General features: G+C 37.1%; 2 protein-coding genes across 13 annotated transcripts in view; both read left to right on the top strand.

Moving 5' to 3' along the window:
* LOC111865189 (tudor domain-containing protein 5) overlaps positions 1-8,234 on the top strand; it is a 54,741-nt gene extending 46,507 nt beyond the window's left edge. For 4 of the 6 annotated variants that reach the window (XM_023853015.2, XM_023853014.2, XM_023853016.2 and 1 more), the window contains exons 15-18: positions 2,766-2,961; positions 3,503-3,641; positions 6,571-6,668; positions 7,565-8,234. In XM_023853015.2, coding sequence (XP_023708783.1) covers positions 2,766-2,961; positions 3,503-3,641; positions 6,571-6,636 — 401 coding nt within the window. In that variant the 3' untranslated portion in view covers positions 6,637-6,668; positions 7,565-8,234. Of the gene's footprint in view, positions 1-2,765; positions 2,962-3,502; positions 3,642-4,888; positions 6,262-6,570; positions 6,669-7,564 lie in introns of those variants that run through there. The other 2 variants (XM_033751726.1, XM_033751725.1) reach the window with 2 other exon arrangements.
* Positions 8,235-12,684: 4,450 nt separating this feature from the next.
* The window catches only part of LOC111865210 (probable ATP-dependent RNA helicase DHX34), a 33,233-nt gene continuing 20,037 nt past the window's right edge, over positions 12,685-25,880 (top strand). For 4 of the 7 annotated variants that reach the window (XR_004513102.1, XM_033751714.1, XM_033751715.1 and 1 more), the window contains exons 1-9: positions 12,710-12,923; positions 13,339-13,993; positions 14,815-15,067; positions 16,095-16,213; positions 18,808-18,974; positions 19,703-19,906; positions 20,467-20,599; positions 23,317-23,465; positions 24,402-24,606. Coding sequence is in view for 6 of the 7 variants with exons in the window: in XM_033751714.1 (XP_033607605.1) it covers positions 13,492-13,993; positions 14,815-15,067; positions 16,095-16,213; positions 18,808-18,974; positions 19,703-19,906; positions 20,467-20,599; positions 23,317-23,465; positions 24,402-24,606 (1,732 nt within the window). In the remaining variant the exon portion in view is untranslated. Of the gene's footprint in view, positions 12,924-13,338; positions 13,994-14,814; positions 15,068-16,094; positions 16,214-18,807; positions 18,975-19,702; positions 19,907-20,466; positions 20,600-23,316; positions 23,466-24,401; positions 24,607-25,880 lie in introns of all 7 variants that reach the window. The other 3 variants (XM_023853067.2, XM_023853065.2, XM_023853066.2) reach the window with 3 other exon arrangements.

Raw genomic sequence — 25,880 nt, 5'->3', positions numbered from 1 at the left:
ATTGAAATTGGAAGGTGCTGTGGCATGGAAATGAATGTGGAAAAAACAAAAGTAATGAAAATTTCGAGACAACCAACCCCAGTCACAATAAAGATAGACCAAAAACAACTGGATAATGTGAAATGTTTTAAATATTTGGGTAGGTTGTTAACAGACGATGGAAGGTGTATGTGTGAAATTAAATCTAGGATTGCCATGGCAAAAGCTGCATTTAGCAAGAAGAAGAATCTTTTTACCAGCAAATTGGACTTAAATTTGAGGAAGAAACTAGTGAAATGCTACATTTGGAGCATAGCTCTGTATGGGGCTGAAACATGGACACTTAGGGCAGTAGATCAGAAACATCTGGAAAGTTTCGAAATGTGGTGTTGGAGAAGAATGGAGAAGATCAGTTGGACCGATTATGTGAGAAATGAAGAAGTGTTAATTAGAGTCAGTGAGCAGAGGAATATCCTACATGAAATAAGAAAACGGAAGGCTAATTGGATTGGTCATGTTTTACACAGAAACTGCCTTCTAAAAGAAGTTATCGAAGGAAAGATAGATGGGCAGATAGAAGTGACAAGAAGACAAGGAAGAAGACGTAAGAAGATGCTGGATGACCTTGGGGACAGAAGAGGATACTGTCATTTGAAGGAGAAAGTTCTAGATCGCATTAAATGGAGGAATTGTTTTGGAAGAGACTGTGGACCTGTCGTCTTGACAGATTACTGATGATGATGAGATTGCAACAGGAGTGAGAAGTAAGAAAAATAGTGTATTTCCAGTTGTGGTAAGTTTATTTATGCACAACGGGAAGTCTCATTACAGATCATCAGTAACAGTGCCTGGTATCATTAAGAAATCTGAACCAGGAAGACTTGCCATAGCTACATATTATATTTCCTGTAAGAGTAGTCTCTGTGTCCTAGGAATTTGTTGTATGAAGTCAAACATTCTCTCTGCTGCCCTTATGCATCCCTTGTAAATGACTGGGGTGTGTGGGCAGTTCACCCTGCAGTCATTTTCGTATGTGTATTTTTTGTTTTGAACATTATTTTAACATGCTGTATATTGAATGAAATACTATAACATTCTCCACAGACAGTGTGTTTTGTCTGGTGTTGAATAGTGTAATGCACAAATAGATACGGGAAATTTCAAACAAACTTTTTGTAAACTGTGCACACTCCCAAAGAGAGTACATTTCCACTACATCAATTACTGATTGCAAAATTCTTTCTGACAGTTGACATGCAAGTTAATAGAATTATGTTGGAAAATGCCTGAAATGATGAGGGTAGAGACACAAATATAAAGTCAGAGTAAATCTGGCTGTCTGATGACTTTCAAGAACAGCTGGTTCATTCTTGACCAAGCTTACAAAATTTCCTAGGTATTACCAGTTTCAATTTTATGCATCTGCTTGTAGAGAGCAAATACAATACAGGTTCACATGTTAGTAGACACGGTCTTTCCTGATATTTATACAGTCATGTTTTTAATAATTATAAACGGGGATCGGTTCAGTAATTTGATTTATTGAACTGTTACACATTGTAACCACAAGTAATTACAGTGCTGTCTCTAATTCACACACTCTGTTTTGCACTACAGCATGCACTAAGTCTTCTGTGTCTTCACCAGTTGTTGCTTGATAACAGATCTCAACAATGTCCTCATCTGCTCACATTGTTACCAGCTGATGACTGTCTCACACCTAACCTGTTTCTGCAAATGTGTCTTCTCAAAGGCAAAGTCAAAGTTATGTTATGACTGATGGTTAGTTGTCCAGTCTGTCTTTGTGTCAAGCCCTATCTGGGGCCCAAGACCAGACATTTGAGGTTTTTGTATGTGAGGCACCCTTTCTAATGAGAGGACAGGTCTGTTATTTACAGTCATTCTCATATGAGTCCCACAGGACTCATGACTGTATTTTACTGTCTCAGAATTGAGACTTCACCCACCTGGATGTCCAGGTCCCCATATTTATATCCATCAGGGACAGGGTGTCCCAGTTAGCCCCCAGGCACTGGGTTCCCTTTCCATCACCTCCTGTTACTCATGGGGCTACGGTGGAGGTATTTGAACCCACCTCCATATGAGCATCTCAATCCTAGCCATGGCCCACCAGTTCCTTTTTTGTTTTGTGTGCATTCATTGCTGCAGATCAGTGTTTACCTGGCCATTACTTAGCAACTCCACTTTTCTGGTTTCAGTTCATATATCACAATACTACTGCCATAATCAAAACATTGTAGTATAGTGGCTTATACTTCTGTTTTCTATTCAGCAGATCCTGGGTTAAAATATAGTAATAACCATATTGACAGTGGTGGTGGTTATAACTCCACAGTTAAAGGTCATCTTTGGCAGTCTATAATTTTGTACCTATCTGAGAAATACCGTGCTATGAAACAACAAAGTATCCACCTCATCACAGAAGCCTGCCGTCCATCACTATTCCAAACTATTCATCTTCCAAACATCTTCATAAACAGTTTCCAGTATTATTCATTTAAATTCCAGTTCAGCATAATCCTCTTCTCTCTACCTTAGCCTCCTCATAAGGGGGCTTCTAAAGTGTCCTAAAATGCATAAAGAATATCTTAAAATGAGAACTTTATATGTATCAGTTAATTTTCCTTGAATATCAAAGTTGATAACATCCTTTGTTGAAAATAAAATTGAAATATAAAGAGTTTTGGGATTTTACGATGTGTAGCCCAGATATTGTTATACCTATGCTCCTTCTAATTTAATGGTGTCCAATTTTAATATTTCAGAAATTGCAGGAAGAATGGTTCATCTGATAAATGTATGTAATTCACCATTCCTCTGTACTGATGAAGTAGTACGGGTGTTTACAGACTTTAGTGGGCGACACGTTGTGCTGAAGATACTTGAAGCAAGGAGAGTTGAAATACAATTTAGTGAAATTACACGGATGGATACATCTGCTCTCATTGAAGATCTTGAAACGTGAGTATCCTGACAGCCCATTCTTTACAGAAGCTGAAGGCTTATTTCTTTGTCCACAAGCACCTGCCACTGGACTTCATCCTGAGATAGTTTAATCCAGTCTACACCCTTATGCTCTGTTTCCTTAGATCCATATATCATCCCATTTATGTGTAGGCTTCCCACTTCATCTCCTCTGTCTGTGTCCTAACTATAATTATGTATGTGATTTCCATCACTCATATGCATGCCTTAGTAATACTTGGTGAAGGGTACACATTAAGAAGCTCCGATTATATGTATAGTTTTGTCTTGCCTTCTAATGTTTCCTCCATTTTAGATCAAGTGTTTTAGCATTCTGTGTTCTTCCTGTAACACAAGACACTTGGGTTTCATATCTGTATAAAACAAGTTAAATTATAGTTTTTTATATTTTAATCTTTAGGCTTTTGGATTGTAATTTAAAATTTTAATTATGAGAACATAAGAGCAAGACTGCCATCTTGCAATATAATCATCTTGTTATGCAGTAGATGTGATTTATGTATTCCTCTTATTACAGTTACAACATTATAGGTGTACCAAAATCTCCATCTGGCTACATAATGGGTAAAGTCCATCTTATTCCACTGCAGTCAGTACCTCATTTGTTGACAGTGCTTAATGTGCAGGATATAGCTGAGCTATGCAACAGTGTGCTGGTAGGTAACATGTTTATCCCCATATAAGGCAACCTTAAAATTTAAAGATAATTTTTTGAAATTTGGAAAATGTCCTTGTACTCAAATGCAGATTCATGGAAGGGTGTGTAATTGAACCTTTTGGGACAGGGTCTCCATTGCACAATTTATATTAACTTGACTGAGAAATTTCCTATTTGAATGTGAAAGTTTATCACCATCAACACAGAATCTCATCATTGGACCCTGTCCTAAGCTATCTCAATCCACTTCTAGATGATCATACAGTTAAGTTCGTGAACTCATCGCAGTGAAAGTGGTACATACCTCATTGCTGAATATCACTGTGGTTGCCTTCAAAGTACTCCCTTTGGGAAGGTGTGTACCCATGTCAGCACCTGGTCCATCTTTCAAAACAGTTTTGGAACTGGCCTTCAAAGCTCTCGTATTACTCCTGATGTCATCAGTGTCACCAAAATGCCTTCATCTCAATATATCCTTTATCTTTGGGAAGAGATAAAGGCATTGGGGGCTAGATCAAGTGAATAGGGAGGGTGTTCCAGTACAGTTGTTTACTAGCTAAAAACTCCCTCACAGACAGTGCTCTGTGAGCAGGTCCTTTGTGACCATTTTTGCACTCACCTTCCTCATGTCAAGATCTTTAGCTAAGATTTTCAAAACTGTTTCTCTATTGATGTTCATGTGCTCTGCTATGCTTCTGACAGTCAGCTGATGATTTTCATACACAATTTGAGGAACTTTTGCAATGATTTCTTCTGTTCTGCCCATTGCTGGCTGTCCTGATCTCTTTTCTTCAGTGACACTCTCTTCCCTCAGAAAAAGATGTGACCAACACATAAACTGCTGTTTTCTTCATGGCATTATCTCCATAAACGTGCACTAACATCTCTCTGATTTTTCTTCCACTCTTGCCAAGTTTAACAAGAAATTTAATGTTTGTTCTGACATTCTCGTGACTGCACACCAAAATACACTCAGATGATAACAGACACCACTCAGAAAGAGACTGCCATAGATCAACAACAACACTGCTGTGAAACGCTAATATGCCAACGTCATCAAACCATACTGAGGTTTCTCTCTACTGCTGCTACAGCAAGCATATGGTTGCGAGTTCGCGAACTTTATTGTCAGACCACGTGCAACAGTTATTTTGGATGATTGTTATATTTATGTGTGTTTAGCATGCATATTGTTATAATCACTGCCTGCTCTTTGTGATGTGAATGACTGGGATTGTATTACAGATAAAAGGTGAAGTCCGTGGGGAGTGAAAGTATAGCTCCACCACTCCTGACCTCAGCATGAAATGGAGGTGAATGGTCAGCCGCCTCCAGTACCCATTGGATGAGAGGCTGGATGGGCCCCATAGCCAGTCTGGACATTATGGAAAAGAGGAACATCTTGTTCCTGCTGGGAATCAAACCCCCAGCTGTCAAGCTCATAGCTCATAGCTCACTCTTGGGGTTATATTACAGATACTAATAATATTTTCATTTTAATGTTGTGTCTAAGTTGCTATTTAAAGTTTTCCTGGCTTGATCTTGACAGTTACCACTAATCATAAAACTGTCATAACTGTATAATGACAAGCATTATCTGGGATAGCTCAGTTAATATAGTGACTGGCCATGGGCTGGTAGATTAAGAACATGGGTTTTTTGGTTTGTGACCATATCCAGAATAGGATCCGTTTTTCCTCCTGTCCATTGGGTACTGGAGGAGTCTTTTTCCCAGGGGGAAAGTGGCCCAACCATGAAGCTGATCACTCACCTTCATTTGGTGTGAAGATTAAGAATATGTGGAGCTATACCACATACGCTCGTATATTTTTTGTTGTTGGGCATAATAGCAAGAACAACTTTACTTTTACGTTTTATACTGATTACCCATCACAAGAAGATGAGGAGATGAGCAGCTTCTGAAAGATTATGTATTCTGGCATATAGACCTGTTGCTAAGCAGTGACTTTGTAAACAGTGACCTTTTCTGGGCAGTGGCTCGGTAAACATGTTCCTGCAGCAATAGAATTACTGTTGGAAAGAGGGCGTTTCTGCGTAGTCCATGCCAAGATGTTATAAGCAAGGGGCTAAGTCAGTTGTTAACGAGTTCTGCACTTAAGGGATGTGAGGGCCTGAGTGTGTAAAGTTGAAGAATCTCCACTGTAAGAAGCCATTGCCAGGGAATGGCTGGTGAAGACACCGCAGGCTAAAAAAGGCTTGGTGGGTGGTGTGATGATTTGTGAATTGTGGAGATTAGCAGCAGCATTGTAATTGCTTGTGGTTCCAAGTCGTGTGTATTAGTAGTCAATAAATCGAGTCACCAGTCTGAACCCCATCTAGAGTCACTCATACATGTGACAGCTCAAATTATTAGAACCTATTTCGATAAGGTCTATTTAAATACTACTCTGCCATCTATTGTAGGTCTCTCAAGTGGTCCCTTTCTACAACATTTACACATTACATCTAAACTGCAAGGTCTTCTATATGCATAATGCTACAAGTAAAACATTTTATTGGAGGCTATGATTAAAATCGCATGTAAAAGCTATTCCTGTAACAAGCCCTGGAGGCCTGTAAGGTTGTGAGATGTTGAGGCGCCTGTATTTTCTAGACATTTGGGTCACAGATGGCGGTGAGTTTGTCAGCCTTATGCTCTGGCTGCCCTTTGCCCCTGGAAGATTCCTGGCACTTATTTCTGTTAAAGGCTGAATCAACCCCAGGGCCATAACATGCCTGGAAGGATTAGGTCAGTTGAAAAATCCACTGATCTCATCAAGAATTGAACCCATAACCTTCTAGTTTGTAGCATTGTCCCTCACCCAACTGTGTTACTGTGAGACTCCTCAGAACTGCATGTAGTAAATAATATCCAAATAAATTATATACTTTCATTTGAATATTGATATCTTCTTTTGTTCTCCTAGGAGGTAATAAAGAATTTTGATCCTAAAGACGCATACTGGACAGGAATTATCAGTGCAGTTGAGTGAATGAAGAGTTTGATTTCTAGTACAGTTTTGTTGTAAGTATGACAGTTTCATGGGAAACAGTTTTTATTTTTGAAGTAATCAATTGTTAACAGAGTACAGTTGTTGAATGTTCTTATGAACTGAATTCATTTTTTAATTAGGAATTTCTAGTGTATTAGTTCCTCAAGGAAGGTGATCAGGCTGTTTTGTAAAGAATTGTGACCACAACCTGTATTTCCTTAACTGTCTTTGAGTTAACAGTCTTACCAAGTTATATCAATCTGTTGATTCAGACTTGTCAGGGGAAGTGGCACATGAAACAGCTGGACAGACCAGCATGACAGTGTCACAAGCCTATCTTTCCTTATGAAACTAGCAAAATGGGTTAAATATGCACTTATGAAAAAATGGCTCATTAAATTTGAAAATTCTATCTCAAACTTTTTGTTAGTAATTTTGGATACTCTTAGAAATGTAACTGATCAGCCAAATTTATCCTCCTTTAATTTTGTATTTACAGAGATCCTTAGATATTCAAAATGTTCCAAACATGGCATTAGTATGTATTCCATTCTGTTGTTTTTTTTTCTTTTTTTACTAAGATGCTAAAGTATTCATAGCAAGTTTAGGTTAATTCTTTCCCATTCATAAATAAATGTTTCTTCTCATATATTTCAGTTTTACAGTACAAAAGAAAATTTTATGAACATAAAATAATGACTAATCAAAAAAATATTACTCCTTGTTACATTTTTGTTTTCCATTCCCTCTTTAAGCATTTTTCACTTCATAGGTGCAATCTTACATTTGTTTTCTATGTTCATAAAACCAGAGAAGTCCTCAAATTAAGTCGGGTTTCTATTTAATCCAAGTTCTGTTTCAGACAGGGTTCACTATATATAGAAGTGTACACATGAGTATGATGATGATACTGTTTTACCTGTTTCAGGGTTATTGTTTGTGTGATGCGACATTTCTGCAGTGTCATCACCGTCATGTTCAAAATTCAAAGTGATTGTACAAAATACACAGTGTTCTAGGACAAGTTCTTGTCTTCTTATGAAGCTTATATTATAATGTTTATTGCTGAGCTAAATGTGATTTGAAATGAAAGGAAATGTTAGAGCAAGTGTGCTTCAAAGGGTTAGAAAGAACTGTTTACTTCATTCTGAAAACTTAAATTTATGTTTCAAGCTGCTCTGATTTTTAAAAGTTTGCAGACTACAGGCCACAGAGTATTTTTTATATCCCCCTCCCAATAAAAGTTGTCTAGTTGAATATCAGAAAAGTGATGTAGTTGTGTTGAGAGCCTAAAAGCCTAAATGTATGATTTTAGGTGTTCTGATTTTTAAAAATTTGATAGTTTAAAAAAAGAAGTTGCTTAGTTGAATGTTGTCAGAAAAGTGTTGTAAAAGAATTTACTGAGACTGCTTGTAGAGAAGCTTAAGCCAGAACTTCTGTAGTAATACACATGACTGATGAGTATAGTTGTAGTGCTTGTTATGTTGATGAACGCTTCAAATTCAGTATTCATCCAAATTTAGTTGTAATGCCTACTCTGCAGTTTATTACACTGTATCAGAAATGTACAGCTGAAATAAATATTTTATTTTTGAGAATGGTTTAGTTTTTCTGGATGTGAGTTACATTAAATTACATACATACAGTATTATTTATTTGATCTTCACAGTAGTAATATTGTTTGTGTACACTTTTCATTAATACACTTTCACTAATACACATGACTATAAGTTAAAACATTTCTAAGTCCCACTAAGGAATGTTAAGGTTTATCTTTATGAAAGCAAGGATTGAAAATATTACAGAAACTGAAGAGAAGTGTCCCGTTTAAATCAGTGTAAACTGAAAACTGTGAAAGAATCCTATTTGTTTTAGGTTATATGATTCCAGAGAAAGCCATTCCTAATTAGAAGAAATACACCTACAACTTAGAACAATTATTTAGAAGAAATAATAAAGCTTAGTGGAATTATGCAGAAGAAACAGATTTGTTCTAATAATTTGTGATGTGATTCCTGCATATTTGGTGTGTAACATAATTGTTATTCAAAAACAAGATACAGTAAGTTGATGCGAGAAAGGGATAAAATATCAGTAACAATTCAATAAGTTATGTAGTAGATGCTGCCTATGTTGGCAAACCTAGAACACAAAGGCATAATGAGGATGGCTTTGGAACTTATGGCAATTGCATCACTAATTAGAGAACTATCAGGGAAGTGTACATCTAACTGATTCTATATGTTGCAGTAATAAAGCACTTTTATTCTCTAGAAGTAATGATGTTGACACTATCAGGGAAGAAGTTGTTAACAGTCTTGATGGGCAAATTAAAATGGATGTAGACCTTATTCTGTATAGGCCTTCTGTAATGATAAATTTCCCATTGAAGTTTTAAGTTATATCTAATATATTCCTGCTGGATTGGAGGTTCTCACAGTGGTGACTTGAAGAGTATACAATTTCTTTATTAAAACCGTCGCAACACAACTAAATTGAGGTCAGTGACAAGTTTGGCTCTTCTGCATGTTTCGGCTACTAAAAGCCATCATCAGGCAAATACATGGCCAACATAAATACACCACTGAACTGTAGTACTAGTAAAATTGGATACAATAATATTAATTATATTAAAATACTTGACGTTAAAGTACAATAAATTAGATTATATAAAACGAAAGTTATAGTATAAAACAATAAAATTCTTCAAGTGATGCATCACATCAATGAGTCATTCGTCAGTTTTTGTGATTTGTTGTATTCCCACGGACAAATTGGAGTATTCTATATTTTGTGTATGTATAATAAACTGTTTTGGAGGCACGTGATGTAGATGTAGTAATATTAATGTTAATTATTTAATCGGTGCCTCATCTTACAAAGTATTGTCTGTTCTGTAGGGAATGTAAACAGCGAAAAACAACAAAAAATTGAAGAGTATAGTTTGGATCATAACACCTTGTAGTTTGGATAGAGTATGGCAAACTTACTCCTTGCTCCTGCTGGTTTCTTGCTTTGCTTACTCTTCAGCCTTGAAGATGGAGGCGGTATGTTCATCTGAAATACCGAGTTTTCCCCGAAATGCACAGTGTTAACCCAGAACATCATTCTCTTAATATATTCCTGTTTGTGGTAGGATTTACTGTCAAAGGTGACTGATGGTATCAGACATGCAGATACACCAATACAACTCCGTGGCTTCTAGTCCGCAAGTGAACTATACTGACGGAGTGACTGCCACTTGCTGGCGACATTAGTGCCAGCTTTTGCGGATAGAGGGTGTCGTGTGGTCAGCGCAGTGGATTCTTACGGCTGTTAATCTCGGTTTTCTAGACTGGAAATACACCACTAATGATTGTATTATTTTGTTGCTAAGTGGGCATGAAATTAACAGTTTCCTTAAATATGATATTCATGGAGATATGAATTCAAGCAGTCTTGTAGGCATATTGCTGTCATGTTACCTGCATAGACCTATCAAGCTTTCGCTTTGCTTATCCTATGTTTCAGATTATAGCTCTGGACACGATTTTACTGAACTGGTCTCTATACACTTCTACATGCACATTCTGAAAAGGAAAGGAACCTTCCACACCTTCGTAAACCAAGTCACACTGCATGATGAATCAAACTACTTTTCAAGAATCCATATCAAAATATTATCAGTACTGACAGAGTAAACATGACACAGTGAAAAAAAAAAACTGATTGCTAGTTTATGACTTTCTACATAACTTATAGTCATGTGATGTGTTAAAACCTTAGAATTGTTACTATGGTAGGTTGAAATTGCATAATTTCAGAACTATCACCCACCATTACAGTGAATATTCTGGGATGTAATGTCATCTAGTCCAGTAGAAGTTCTCCATAGCTTCTATTAGGCTACATGGTGTTATGTTCTAGAAGATAGTCCTGTTCATAGTTCATATGTCATGTGAGAACCTCATATCCAACATAATCATGCTCTTTGTGGAGGCTACTCTAGACAGATCTGCACATAAGCTCTGAAAGCTTGTGACAGTAGTACATTAATACAAATATTATGTTTCTGGACATTATCCATTGTCCTGTTTTTATCTAGAACACTGTCATTGTGTTTTAGATAAAAACAGGGCGATGAATAATGTCCATAAACATAATATTTATAAAAATCTGCAGATTTGAGAAGGCTGCTCCAGTCATCTGCTTCTTGCTGGTTTCTTGCTTGGTGTATTCCTTGAGTCTGAAGATGGAGGCAGTACATTCCTCTGAAATATCAGTGAACTTCTACCAGACTACATGGCATCCATTCCAGAAGATAGTATTGTTCATAGTTATTGCTTTGTGATAGCTTTAAGTACATGTTTTGTTACAGTTTCTTTGTGACTGATTAGCACATTGAGATAATGCAGAGCACAAAATTTATTTGAGCGTGTACAAGACCACTATACAAATTGAAAGGATTTAAAATATTCATTCATGGGATAATTTTTTATGCCCAAACAAAAGATCTAAGGATGTACAAAGTGGACTGAGAAGTAGACCTTGAGTTAACCTGATGTAACAAACTTAACAGTCACAGTAATTGTCACCTTGAATCCAAGTTGGCATAACTGCATAAGGATTTGATTTCTGGTATTACGCCTGTCTTAAAAATATCAGTATTAAACACTTTTGTACTTGACAAACCAACAAGCTGTGATATAATCAAAATATAACAGTATGTGACCAGTACTTCTCATTTTAATATATTATATTCAAGGAAGTAACTGTAAAGTAATTTTAATGTACATTTAGGTATACCACTTGCAAAGATGGATTAACTGGAGTACANAGCGAGCGTTGCAAAAATGCGTGATAATGTGGGATGTTCCCACAGATTTAAACCTGTACATGTTTTATTTCAATAACCGATACTTTCATATCCAGATACCCAAAGAACATCTGCATATAGCTACAGTTAGAAGAGAACCTCTGAAAAAATAGGTGACAATGCCCCAGTCTGTCCAAATCTGGGATGACTGCCTGAGTGATGAACTGAAACTTATGAGTGATGTGCAGTCTTCAAAAGGAACACACGCTTTTCCTGCATGTTTTCCCAAATTTTCTGGTCTAGTGAATAAGGATTAATGTAACAAGTATTTATGTAGCAAATGCTGTCCCACCATCCATAAACGCTTATGCTCTTGAGATAAATTCTCTATTCACTTGTTAAAAATTTTAAATTCTCTTAGTGGTGGGTGGAGTCAAACTGGGTCCACTCGGCATGGCAGCCACTGCTTGGCCTATTGTAGCCTGCCCCGGTTGATTATGATGATGGAGAATTTGGTGGAATGAAGATTGGCAGGGGAAACCTGCCACTATGTCCACCACAAATCCCACTTGACCAGACCGGGGATCAAACCAGTGACTAACCCCTTGCGCGTTATTCACTTGTTACATCACTGCACTCACCTCTTCTTTTGTCTTTTCTGTACTGCTCTCTCTCTCTCTCTCTCACACACACACTCTGCTTAATTCACTGACTGACTCACTCACTGGTCTGCTGTACATTGCACTTGACCTAACTTGGCAACTACATTTTATTGGCTTGTCACCCATTGAGAAGTTTCTATGAAGTTTGTGGGTGACTGTAGCCAAGAGTCATATGCAGGCAAGGCAATGCAATGCTCTTCTGGGTTATGACACCATATAGCCTGATAACTGGTTACCAAGGTTTGAGGGTAATATACTCCATTTTCATTTCTGCACTGAAGATTGAGACAGTATGTTATTCTGAAACATTGTTAACCATCGACCACAATATAAATAAGATCTCATATTTTCATAGTCTAATTCTGGGCTACGTTTGTAACATGAGAATGTTATTTCGACATTAATGTAAGAATTTTATGATGGTTTCTACCAAAACAAACTTCTTTACCAAAATGTTTAGGTTTGTGGGGGGAGCAAAAGCTGATGTGGAATAGTAATTACCCTTGTTACCGATCGTACGAACGATGTTGAAGTTGTTCCTCAAACACTCATAGGTGACAGTAAAATCAGTTGATGTAAGCGGCGTAAGCAGCACCAAGTTGAACAAACAGAAAACTACACTATAGTTGAGTGGTAGTTAAGGTTATGTGGCGAGTATTTTCGTAATAGAATTGAGTGTTAAGATGCGTTTGGACGATGTTGTTTCTAACGTACATAATTACATTAGCGATTGTATGTGATTGTTACGTTACGTAATCTTGTGTTAATACGTAAGATTATAGTCTCGTGCGTACCGATGAAAGTTGGATGTGTTCGGGCGGCAAATTTGAGTAAAACATTCAGAATAAAGCGTCCTTTCTCCTGGGATATAACACCGTGTAGTATGTTGAAAGTCAGTCGACGTTTCGGAGGAACATATCGCCGCCATCAGGTAGTTCAGAGCTCTGCTTGCTAGCTTCACGCTGGTTTCTTGCGTGGTTTTTTCTTCGACCACGAAGATGGAGGTGACATATTCCTTCGAAACGTCTGTCGGTTTTCAACAGACTACACGGCGTTATACCCCAGAAGATAAGGCTGTTAATAGCCACCCCTGTGAGAGCCTCAAATCTAACATTCAGAATATTTTGAACAGGGTTTAGGCAGTATTTATTGACAGTAATATTTTCCAAATACACGTCATGCAAGAAATTATCATAGCAGTTATGGCAGCGTTTTAAAATTTAATGGGTTTGCCTCCATTTACAGTGTTATAATGAAGTTACGGTGCTGGTGTTCAGTAATTTTGATGTATGACTGCAAGAAATCTAACATACATTACGTTTGTGTTAAGAGAAGTATTCAGATGGAATTGAGCATTCTCCAAAATTGACAAAGTTTTCAAAATAGTAATACATAACCATGGGGAAATCTGATAGAAAGAAGTACGATAAATACAAGGACAAAAAGTATTATTGTTCAAAGGAAAAGAGACGGTCAACAAGTGATTCCTCATCAGAGTCAGATGATCATACCGAAAGCCATCGCAGTAGGTCAAGAGCACATAAGCATCAGCATCATCGTTCTAGATCACCAGTAGAGAAGAAGCTTGAGATCCAGTCCGTAGACTCTTATGAAACAAGGCATGTTTCAAAAGACAAAAGAGTAGCTGGGGAGAGAGATAGGAAAAGGCAGACTATTTATGATGATATCTGTAAAGACGAATCTCAGAAGAAGTCATGTCATAGCAGGGATGAAGCTGATCAGGTTGAATTCAGCTTCCAGAGGTATAGCTACGAACTGAAAGTTTTCCTTAGAGATGAAGATTTAGTACCAGACCCAGAAGATTTCTTAAAATTCTTGAAAAATTATGAAACTGTTCAAAAGAGAGCAGGAGGAAGGAAACATAATTTAGCGTCTGCTGGTAAGAAAGAATCTCAGAAGATTAAATCATATTTTTCTGAAAGACCGACAAAATTTGTGAAGTATTTCAGTTGTATACTATCAGGAAACTTTGGTACTGGAAAACTATGAAGGAAATATGATGTTTGAAAATCAGTGATAATATCAAGTTGCAATTAGTGTAAGCTTGGGAAATACATTTGTTCATATCAGTCAACCCTCTTACATATCAAAGGACAGTGACATTTAAGAAGTTTATTATTCTGCATGTTTCTTAATATTTTACTCTATTTGACCTGAACGTCATTATGGGTGTCAGATTATGCTCCTAAGTTTTAATGGTTCTTCTAGAAACTAGGTAGATTTTCAAACCCTGCATATCATAATATGTGGGGGTATTAAAAATGTTGGCTACTAATAATTTCATGTTTTTAGTTGAAATATCCTGTGAATATAATGAATTTAATAAAATTCAGTAAGGGCTGTATTATTTTTAATTCCTATATTTTGGGTTATATATATATAAAACTCTTAAGAAGTTTTGGGTCAACTATGCAGTATAAGACTGCATAATTTCTGTTACTGAATTAAAACATAAACAATTTTAATATGTCCAGTCCACATAATCTCTCACTAGATTTGTTCTTTTACAACTGTAACCCCCAGCTCATAACCCTTCTAATTTACTTCATAACTTGTGACTTGTGGCCACGATTTTATAAAGATGTAACAGAAGATATTTCATTTCTGTCAGTGAGATATTTTTGATATTTATTACTAACTTTTCCTTTTAGTTAATGATGTAATGAGGCACTCTTGTAAGAAAGTTATTTATTGTTGCAGAAACAAATACTGATGCTAATCCACTGGATATACCTTTGGTATATGACAAGTCTCACCTAGTTAGCATTGCCCTCACAGCAAGCCTGGAACAATTGGCATCCCGGTTACCACCAGGCAGTCACTTATCTCAACATCAGTTGTCAGAATTTCGAGATATTCTGTTGCTGTACTTAGACTTTAAACAGAAAGAAAAGTTTACCAAGCTTCGTAAACTACGTCAGAGTCAAAGAAATTTGCCTATTGCCCAATACAAGTAAGTAAAGACTGCAGGGGGTGTGATATTTAGAGTGTACTCAAGTAATTAAGAAGGTGATTAATTGATTGATATATATGAAATTTGGTATGGAAAGCATACACTAAACATTTTAGACAATTTATAATTTTGCTCAACTTAAACTACATAACATTTCTGAAATATGGCTCAGCTCATAAAATATGGGTGCACAGTCTTCCCTGAAAAGTTCATACTTCATTTTATCAAGAAATTCACACATTTATTGGAACCTGAGGTTCATTATCATGTTCATAGAAGCACGTCATTGGGCTAGCTCACATCTTCACAACATATTTCTTAACAAATATTTTAATACTGTCCTCCCATCTTTGCCTATGTCTTGCACATGAAATCTCCCCTCATGTTTTGCAGTAAACATTGTGTACGCATTTCTCATTACTCCCATGTATATTAGATGGCCCACTTGTCTCATAATTGAATTACCCAAACAATATTAGATGAAGAGTACAAATTACAAAGCTACGTGCGCTGCCATCTCCATCCTGTCCCAGTGCAGATGCCAGAGGGAGCAGTTGGTCAGTCTGTGCTGGAACAGGACTTTGCAAACCACCTGACACTGCACACAGTTCCCCACGCAGTCCAGAGAGTGACAGATGATCACTTTTTGCATAAGTATAGCATTCAGACACAACACATATCACATCAACTACTGATGATGAATATGAAGACAGTCCCTGAAATGGTGGACACCTACTCCACATTGACATGATTGATCACCTGAGAAGACTTTTGAATATTCATCTGTCAAAATTATAATGGTTACATGTGAAAAACATAATAATTAAACACGTATATTTATGAAGAGTGCTGTCTTCTGGGATATCATGTTGTGTAATCCACTGAAAGTCAACCGACGTTTAGGAGGGACAAATTACCTCCATCTTCAGGGTCGAATAAGCCGAGCAAGATACCAGCGTGAAAGCAGGTAGCAAACCCTTGACTTTCAATGGACTACATCGTGTTGTATGTTTGTGTTTTATTATAGAAAGCAGATTGTAACAGCAGTAAGAAATGAGAATGTATTAATAATAGCTGGGGATACAGGCTGTGGGAAATCTACTCAGGTGCCACAGTATCTTCTGGAAGCTGGCTATAAAAGAATTGGTAAGTGTGTATTTTGTCTGGTGATGACAGTATTTGTAATAGCTACATGGCAGGCACAGTTGGTTTTGTCATGAAACACTTTGTATTAGTATCAATGGGAAAAGGTCAGTGTGGTATACACAGAAAGAAGGTATCAGACAGAGAAATGGCTTAGTGGTCAGTATTCCTGTTTCATATTTGGCAGGTTCCAGGTACAACTGTTGATCTTGAGGCTGGAAACACTAACTTCTACATAGTTCTCATGGAAATGAGGAAAAGGTGGCATGACCTATGAGGCTGGAACAGACATTAGTGCCTGTGCTTTGAAGTTGAGGAGGAGGACGAGGAGTCCTCATGGAGACTTCCTTGTCTGATGAAGGCAGTGTTCTGTTCTTTCAACCATAATTTTTGCAATTTTGATGTTTTCACATCATTTAGTATTTAAAGTCTATTTGTACTGCTGAAGCAACAGTTTGGAGGTGCAGTTATATGAATCTTGCAAACAGGTGCCTTAGAATAGATGTTTTTTAGGCCCTCCTTTTCATTAATTTCTTGCAGTGTCTTAACCTTTAACGTCCAAAGTGCCCCGATCAGGCCAGTGATGAGTATGGTCGTCATGGCCAAAGTACCCCGTTTTGGCCAGCCGGGCATTTAAACTCCACTAGTGGAAGTGCGCGCACACGCTGCTAGTAGAAGCGCATGCACAGTCCTAAGTATTTATTTTTAAATGTAGTAATTACCATACAGACTTGAGAAACCAAAATAGAGGAATTAAAATGATACCTAAGTGAACAACAGCAAAAAAGAGTATACGTATGAGTTATGCCCAAAGTCATCCACGAGCCAATACTTATTTTGCAGATTACTGTGTTAAAACTATGTAGTAAAATTCGATGTACATAACTTTTTTGTTGTTATCTCCTTGATGTATATATAGGCTGAAATGAAACTACAGTATTCGATTTCACTATGAACGCACAGAAAACAGATCACACTCTGTATCTCAGCCATGATGCAACTGTCTGTTCATGACCCTAGAAAGGGCAATAATCTCTAGCAGCTATAATGGAAAGTCATATCACTGAAGAAGGGAATCCTCTGGTTTTCTCTTGAATAGCCATGCCTTCATTCTTCTGTGCTTTAGTCAAAAGATTAAAAAAACCAAAGAGTGTAAGCAGTGCTAGCAGAAGACCAAATGATTTTATTGCTTCCATCTGTTTTATGACACCAGGGACTGCTAAAATTTGTCAAGTGTTACAAACAGAAATGAATTTATAATGCAGAACAACTCTGAGAAGAACTGGGAAACTATTTTTGCCGTACACATCAAAATTAAAAGAAAAAATTAAAAATAGAGTTATAACTCTGTATAAAAATTTTCGAATCTTCCATTATAATATGTGACACTATGTTCTTTGCTGATACAGACAAAGTTAATTCCATCCATTTATCATAAAAATTGAGTTAAATACAGCATTTTTAAACACTGCTTAAAATTGTTTAAGTGCCCTAACAGGAATGGACATTTAAACGCAGAGTAGCAACGGGCATTTAAACGAGCACCAGCAGCTGGCATTTAAATAAACTCTGGCCAGCTCAAGCTTACCACCATTTCAGAAGTCCAGCATTTAAAGGTTAAGATGGCTTTTAGAAATTTGGTAGAACAAAATTAATCAAATTGAAAAATGAAGCAGTAAATTTAATTTCTTGAAATGGAATTTGACTATTCTAAGTTTTGTATTGGTGAGTAAAGTACAGTAAATATTCTTTATAACAGACTAATAAGGAGGACAGGTTGTCCATTATCGCTAATGTGTGCTGTGACCAAGTGGAGGGCTATTCACAGAAGTACACTATAGGATACATAGCCAGTGCTTGTAGTAAACACAGAAACACACAATGTGATTAGATAAAGGTTTTTATATTGGTGTTCTTTTTTATTTTAAGTAATTTTTATAACTAGTAAACCTTAATGCCTAAACATAAAAAATTCACAGTTGTATGCTGCCAGATTCTGTTGATTATATCTTAAATCTCTTATATCTGAGTCTATTATCACCAGGGGTTACTGTGCTAAGAAGGACTAAGCATAAGGTTATCATGACACGTTTCAAGGCATTATCCCAGCATTTGCCTGGATGTGTTGAGAAAAGCCACAGTAAGTCTTAGTCAAGGTAACTGGTATTATGACTGAGATTCAATCCAGAAATTCTCCTTCAATATGTAGAGGTAAGGTAAAGTTGTCCCTGTGCTTAATTAATTAAGCACTATGCTATGAAAACACATGGGGAGTACATGTATAAACCCACATTTTCTTCACCTCCGCACTATTTGGAGGAGAGTGGTCAGTTTCATGTCCTGGCCACTTTACTCCCAGGGAAAGAGCCCCTGGTACACATGGGATAGGTTGAGTGGACGACAATGAGAATAGAAAATTCTTGACCCTACCGGGATTCAAACTCTGACCCCTAGGTCATCCAGCCCGTAGCCAGTCGCTATACCAACTATGCTATCCCAGCTCTTTCAAAGAGGGTAAAGAGGTAAAGTGTAATTTTTAATAGAGAACTTCTTACATTGAAGATTTTGTTTCATGCTGATTGCTATTTTTTTCTCAGCATGCACCCAGCCACGTCGAATTGCCTGCATCTCTTTATGCAAACGTGTTGCATTTGAGACACTGAATGAGTATGGTTCAGAAGTGGGCTACCAGATTCGTTTTGAGAAAAGCAAAACTCAGCATACAAGAATTGTATTTATTACTGAGGGTCTGCTTCTGAGACAGGTAAAATTAGAAGTACAGCTTTTGTTTCAAATTTTGCATGCAGTAAGAGCCCAGAAATGTTTTTGTAACTTTTCCTCAAATTTATGTTCCCATGTTTACTATGTATGTCTTTTATTTCACATTATTTCGTTCCTATACTTCTTATAATAAATGAACAAGGAGAGATGAAGTGTACTGGCTTTTGGGACGTAATGCCATGTAGTCTGCTGAAAGTCAACAGATGTTTCAGAGGAATATATCGTCTCTGTCTTCAGGGTCGAAGAATAAGCCAAGCAAGATACTAGCCTGGAAGCAGGTGGCAAGCAGAGCTGAGGTGGCAGACGCGGCTGTGGTATATATTGATGTGTTGCACTTGATGTCATTTGTTGACATAGCTGCTGTATTAGTTGATTAACAATAAGCCAATTTCTTTGGTTTTAGTGGTTTTAATGGAAGTTCTGTGAGCTGATCTATTTAGTATATGGCATGTAAAGGGTGAGAATAGGCCACGACTGCTTCCTTCTGTACCCTCTCCTATTTATCATTCATAATCATATTACCATTTGATTCTGTAGCTGAAAAAGAGTCTATAAATAATGAAGAATCAGTCACTCATTTTCAATTAATCATGCATGGTCATCCTGCTATTCTGCATTATTTAGTGTAAGCATTAATGAAACATTGCTAAATAAACAGAGAAACAGAAGTTTATTAGAAATAAAAATTCTGCAATGTGCTTCACTTTGCAGGTGTCTACAGATCCCACTCTTTCTAATTATGATGTACTGGTACTGGATGAAGTACATGAACGCCACCTGTTTGGTGACTTTCTCCTTGGTATTGTTAAATGTCTGCTTTATCAGCGCTCTGACCTCAAAGTGATTCTGATGTCTGCAACTATAAACATAGAACTCTTTCAAGATTACTTCTCAGAAGCTGTTACAATAATACAAGTATGTATATCTTATCATGCATCTTTACTGAAGCAGAATGGCCTGTGAGAAGTTCTGTCTTAACTTCTTAATTGTGGTAATTAATTCTCAGTTTCACTCAAGTGGTTCTGTTCCGCTGTAGCCAGAGCAGTCCCTAGGAGAGAATGAGTGTTATGTACACTCATGTCCTCACATGTCAGCTTTATTAAATATACAATACTTCTTGTGCACTGTCCTGGCCATGAAGACAATAAAACCATGTGTTATTTGTTTTTTTAATTCAGTACCCTAAGCAAGTTCATATCTAATTGAAATGTGTAGTAGTATGAATATCTGTGTTTCTTCATTTTTCCTTATCAATACTTCTTAATTACTTATGCTTTGAAGAGGTACAGTCAGGGCTTGACACTGTAATGGGAGGGCATAACATTGTTACTAACAATAGAACTGAATAGTTACAGGGGTAGCTTTACCTTTTTTTCTTTTTGCCATACATAGAGGTCTCTATAATAAAGGAGTGTGTACAATACTGAGTTAACTGTGATGCTGTTGGCATAGCGTTTTCATTAAATTGCTTGTAGGTTCCTGGACGGTTGTACCCTATCAAACTGCAGTACATGCCAGTTTCAACAGAGGAGAAGTTATCAAAATCTGAGCGATTGAATCCAGCTCCATATGTGCGCATCATGCAGCTTATTGATGAGAAATATCCACGTACGTTTGCTATATTGGTTGAATTAGAAAATAATTTGGAAATTTACTCCATGAGAACTTGGAGATAAAAATAATGTTTGAGGTATATACTGACAAATTGTATATGAAGAAGTATTACTATGTTCTGAAAGATTATTTTGCAAGATAGGCTGGCTCTAATTTTCTGATAGAAGGTAAATATTTTATATTTTCTTGCCTTAAAAGTTAAAAATTTCTTTACTATGAGATGAATCAAGTACCAGTCAGAGATGAAGCCTCAGCTGAAGCCAGAGCTTTCTGCAATATGCTAGCTTGTCAGGCTCATCATACCCCTTGTGGTCAGTGAAGGACAATTATGGATCATTATTGGAACGATGATTGGTGACGTAAATTTGAAGTTGTTGGACAAAAATCTGTTCTAGCATCACTGTTTCCACCATATCTCCCACATGAAGTACTCCAACATTTCACCTGGGCCAGAGTAATGAGAAACCAGTGGCTTAAGTGAAAACTTTTAATTAGAGTATAAATGCTTGGTGTTGAAGAGGCTAATATATATGTTAGAAACATATTTTTGTGAAATATTAATATTTTGTGAATTATTTTCAAAACATACTGTTGAAAATAAATGCTAAATATGTTACTTTGTACAAGCTAATGCTGTGATGCAGGGTCTTTCCTGAAAAACTGGTAGTTTCTTGGCTAGTCAAGATATTTTATGATTTTGTGGAATATGGAGATTCTGCAGTGTGTTCACAAAAACCTGCCTCTTTACCCATCATGGGCCATTTGAGTCCAGTACACCTTCACATCATATCTCTAATATCCATTTTACAAGTAATACCATCTTCCTTACATATTTCTTTGTCTCTGATGTTTTCTGTACAACATTCTATATGCATGCAAGGCTACATGCACTGTTCATCATATTCTTCTTCATTCTGTCACTGAAAAAATATTACAGAAAGAGTAAAAATAATGAAGCTCCTCATGATATCATTTTCTTTGTCTCCCAGCTACTTAAGGCTGTATGTTATCATGGACACTATGTTTTCAAACATACCTGGAGAGAGAAGAAGGGGGTGGGGGGAGAGAAATAGAGATTAGGTTTCACATCTGTGTAAATCTAATAGGTCAGATCGTACATATCAGGCTTTAGGTTTTCAGGTAGTATGTGGGAAGATAAAAAGATTCTGAAGTGGATGGTATTTCACAAATTCCATCATGAATATTGTGTTATAAATAACTATATTATATTTAAGCATCCTGTTGCACTCCATACGATAAATGATATAAACTCCGTCTCAAGTGCAAACAATATATATTTTGTGTCTTTGATCTTGCTCCCTACACTACATGTTTCGGCCTCAGACGGCCATCATCAGGTGTATAACACTCACGTCGCTGTCACACTGCACCCAGTTCAAAATTTAACATCTAAAACACTCTCCCTGTCATTATCAACTTCTACTTCGTTGATAGCTGTCCACCCGTAGATTACTTCACACACGTTAATTTTGAGTTTATTGTAATAGCACCATAATAAAATCTTTAGTTCTAATTTTAAACCTTTAAATTCTTGTCCAAATTTTAAAATTTTAAAAATTGTTAGGGTTATTCGCCCTGTGTTTGAAGTGCTGCAGCGGCTAGTTCTTGTTTCCACACTGTATAGGTGTTATCCTGTGTAGTCTTTCTGTGTGCGTGCCGCTGCTATTCTTTACTACGTGTGCTCACCTCAAACACAGGGCGAATAACCCTAACAATTTTAAAATTTTAAAATTTGGACAAGAATTTAAAGGTTTAAAATTAGAACTAAAGATTTTATTATGGTGCTATTACAATAAACTCAAAATTAACGTGTGTGAAGTAATCTACGGGTGGACAGCTATCAACGAAGTAGAAGTTGATAATGACAGGGAGAGTGTTTTAGATGTTAAATTTTGAACTGGGTGCAGTGTGACAGCGACATGAGTGTTATACACCTGATGATGGCCGTCTGAGGCCGAAGCATGTAGTGTAGGGAGCAAGATCAAAGACACAAAATATATTGTTTGCACTTGAGATGGAGTTTATATCATTTATATTATAAATAACTATTAAGAAACTCTGTTGAGCAGAGTCCTGTTGAGAAGCTAGCAGTTGATTAGCGGGTCAAGAAATTCCTCACTGTTTTAGTGCATAAATGTTCAGCATCCTGCTGGATTCATGGTTCTCACAGCTGTGACTGTGGGGGCTGCAGTCTTCTGGGATGTGATGCTATATAGTTCTGTAGAATTCCTCAGTGTCTCAGAGAAACAAAGTGCCTCCATCTTTAGTTTCAAAGAGTAAACCAACACAGTAGCCAGCATGAAGCATATGGCAAACAGAGTATGTTCATCTGATGCATCGAGTTTACATACTCACACTACTTCTCTAATACCCATTTTAATATTGTCCTCCCATCTATCCTTAGGTCTCCAAAGTGGACTCTTGCCTTCAGATTTTCTGACAAAAATTGTGTCCTTTTCTCATCCACTTTTCCCTACCTATGTAACATTTAGTAACATGCTGGATTTCTATAGTAGGATGCTGTTTGCTCATAACTTAACCCCAAAACTGGAGGGCCATCCATCATTGGCTCTTTATGACTATTCAGTATATACACTGCTTATGTAGAGGCTGTGTCCTTCCACATTCTGAGACCACAGAACACTTATACTCACCATATTACTCTATTTTGTCTTTCTTTCTGTGAATAGGAAACGAGAAGGGTGACTTACTTATCTTCTTGTCTGGGATGAGTGAAATCTCTTCAGTAGTAGAGGCTGCAAAATGTTACTCACAGAAGACTCAAGGCTGGATTGTTCTTCCACTCCACAGTACCCTTTCTTTGGTAGATCAAGATAAGGTGAGACCGAGACGGGATATTAGAAATGTATTTTTTTGTAGGGCTCAAAAAGCCTATTAATTTAACAACAGCAGCAGCATCAGTGAAGAATTTAGGCCTCAATATGGTAGAAACTTTGAAATTGTTCATTAATATTCTCTCCTGCTCTCTTCTTTGATTTATCCACAGATGTCGAACAGTAGATTTGAATGGTAGATGGTACTATCTTGTATACATATTTGGCTGTATAATATAAGGGACAGTACTTGTATGTCTTGTGTGTTATGTGATGGTAAGTAGTATGTTGTGGAGCTGGTTTCTATTGTGGAGAAATGTCTGGTGAGTAGAATTTATGTTGTGTAGTGAACTAAGCCAACATTTAGTGACTCTTGATTGGAGAACATGTGCCAGAAATAATGCTGATATTTTATTAATCCCATTCTGTTTTATAGCTTGTATGTGAAATTTAATATGTTAATATTATTATCAGGATTTTTGTTTTTATAGTATTGCAGTTTTTCTTATTTATTCATGAATGTAAGAATGGAATTTAGCTAACTCCAAATATTAACTGACTGCTTAATATTTTTTCATTGTGACATATTTCTTTATGCTCAGAAATAGAAAACTATGAAATAAATTGAACACACACGTTTTTTTTCTGTCAAATACTGATACTATCAGAATCATCAGAAAAATAGTCACTAACATTTCCTTATCTTCTTGATTGATTACCTATAATTCTTATATCTCTCCACCATTTGCAATTTTTCTACCAATATCCAGTCACAGTTTGAGCCTGGATTACTATTTTAGCTTCAGCATTTAATGTATATTTATGAAACATTCATTTGCCACTTCTTTGTTAGGACGTTTAGTTACAGTTGTCTAAGTTGATGTGTTTGGGTACGTGTTATTAAGTTATTTTATGCTGTTGTATATTTTTGTTCTTTGCAGGTGTTTGACTACCCACCGGAAGGAGTTCGTAAGTGTATAGTATCAACAAATATAGCTGAAACTTCTGTCACAATTGATGGTATTCGCTTTGTCGTTGATTCAGGAAAAGTGAAAGAGATGAGCTATGACCCAGTCTGCAAAATGCAGAAACTCAAAGAATTCTGGATCAGCCAGGCGAGTGCAGAGCAGCGAAAAGGGAGGGCAGGTGAGGATGGCATTTTTGAGACGTTACTACCAACAGTGCTTCTGCTTGTTAACGTCGATATGCAACTATGTTTTGGTCTTATTATTTAAGTAAGTCCATGGAGCAGAATCCGTTTTGAGAAGCTGATAGCTGCTTAGCTGATCGAGAAAATCCCCACATTCCTGGAACCCGAAGGATAGTTACCATGTTCACAAGAGCCTGTCACTACTCTCTGACCTTAGCCAGATGAATTGGGTCTACATTTTTACACTTCTTTGAGATCCATTTTTTATTATCCTCCATCTATGCCAAGGTCTCCCAAGTGGTCTCTTCCCTTTGGATTTTCTGACCAAACTTTTTTTATACACTCCTATCTCATCAATGTGTGCTACTTGTCCCATCCACTCATTTTCATTTACTTATCACCTTAATATCAGGCAAATTATGGGTGGAAAATTTGAGCACTGTGTTTTTCTGTATAATAAAAGTGCTCTCTTTGCCTGTGGGAGATATATGCTTGTAGTTGTTGCTGATTGATTCTTTGGTCACTTCATGATGCTGTTTTAACTGGAGGTTATATAGCAGTGACTGAGATAATAATATTATCTGATAGGTAAATAAAGATTTGTAAGCAGATGTATGTGTCTCATGTGAAGATAATAGGAGAATCCCACAATATATTGTAACGTGTTTACGTTACTGAAGATGCCGTAGAGATGGTTAATTGGGTTTATTTAACAATCTACAAATAACGGCTATAATTAATGATCACAATATTACGGGTTTCCACACTTTACAAACCCTACAACAAATCTCTTAACACAATCTTCACTTGTCTTCACGTACTGATAACGCGGGAGCTATACAAGTCTCCCTGAAATACACACTCCGAGTATAACTGTACTACAGCAATCACTATGTCTGGAAAGCACACAATAAGTCTTCCGCTCGCTGACTTCTTAGTTATCGCACACGCGCAGGCTGCTATGTTACAACTGTAGTCCGCTGACTGGAGAACTGTTGATAACACGCTCTCGTAAGCTTGCTCGGAACTATCTTCGGCGATGGCCACGTTATAACTCGGCGGCTGTACAACTGAAGTCGCCGACTGCTACAGTAGAACTCGCTGGTATCCACATTAGAACTCTTGGTACCTGCTGTGGAGTCCACTTATATAGCCGCAGGATTGCCTGTTACGTTCCACGTCACAGTAGGAAGCAGTTCCGCGTCACCGCGGAGGGGAGTGGCGGGGCGGGCTTCGTTACCGTGCGGAGGAGGGGGAGGGGAGCGCTGAC

The sequence above is a fragment of the Cryptotermes secundus genome, unplaced genomic scaffold (genome assembly GCF_002891405.2).
Source record: "Cryptotermes secundus unplaced genomic scaffold, Csec_1.0 scaffold238, whole genome shotgun sequence".
NCBI classification, from domain to species: Eukaryota; Metazoa; Arthropoda; class Insecta; order Blattodea; family Kalotermitidae; genus Cryptotermes; species Cryptotermes secundus.
The sequence above is the reverse complement of the archived record's forward strand: the minus strand, read 5'-3'. Positions and strand labels throughout refer to the sequence as shown.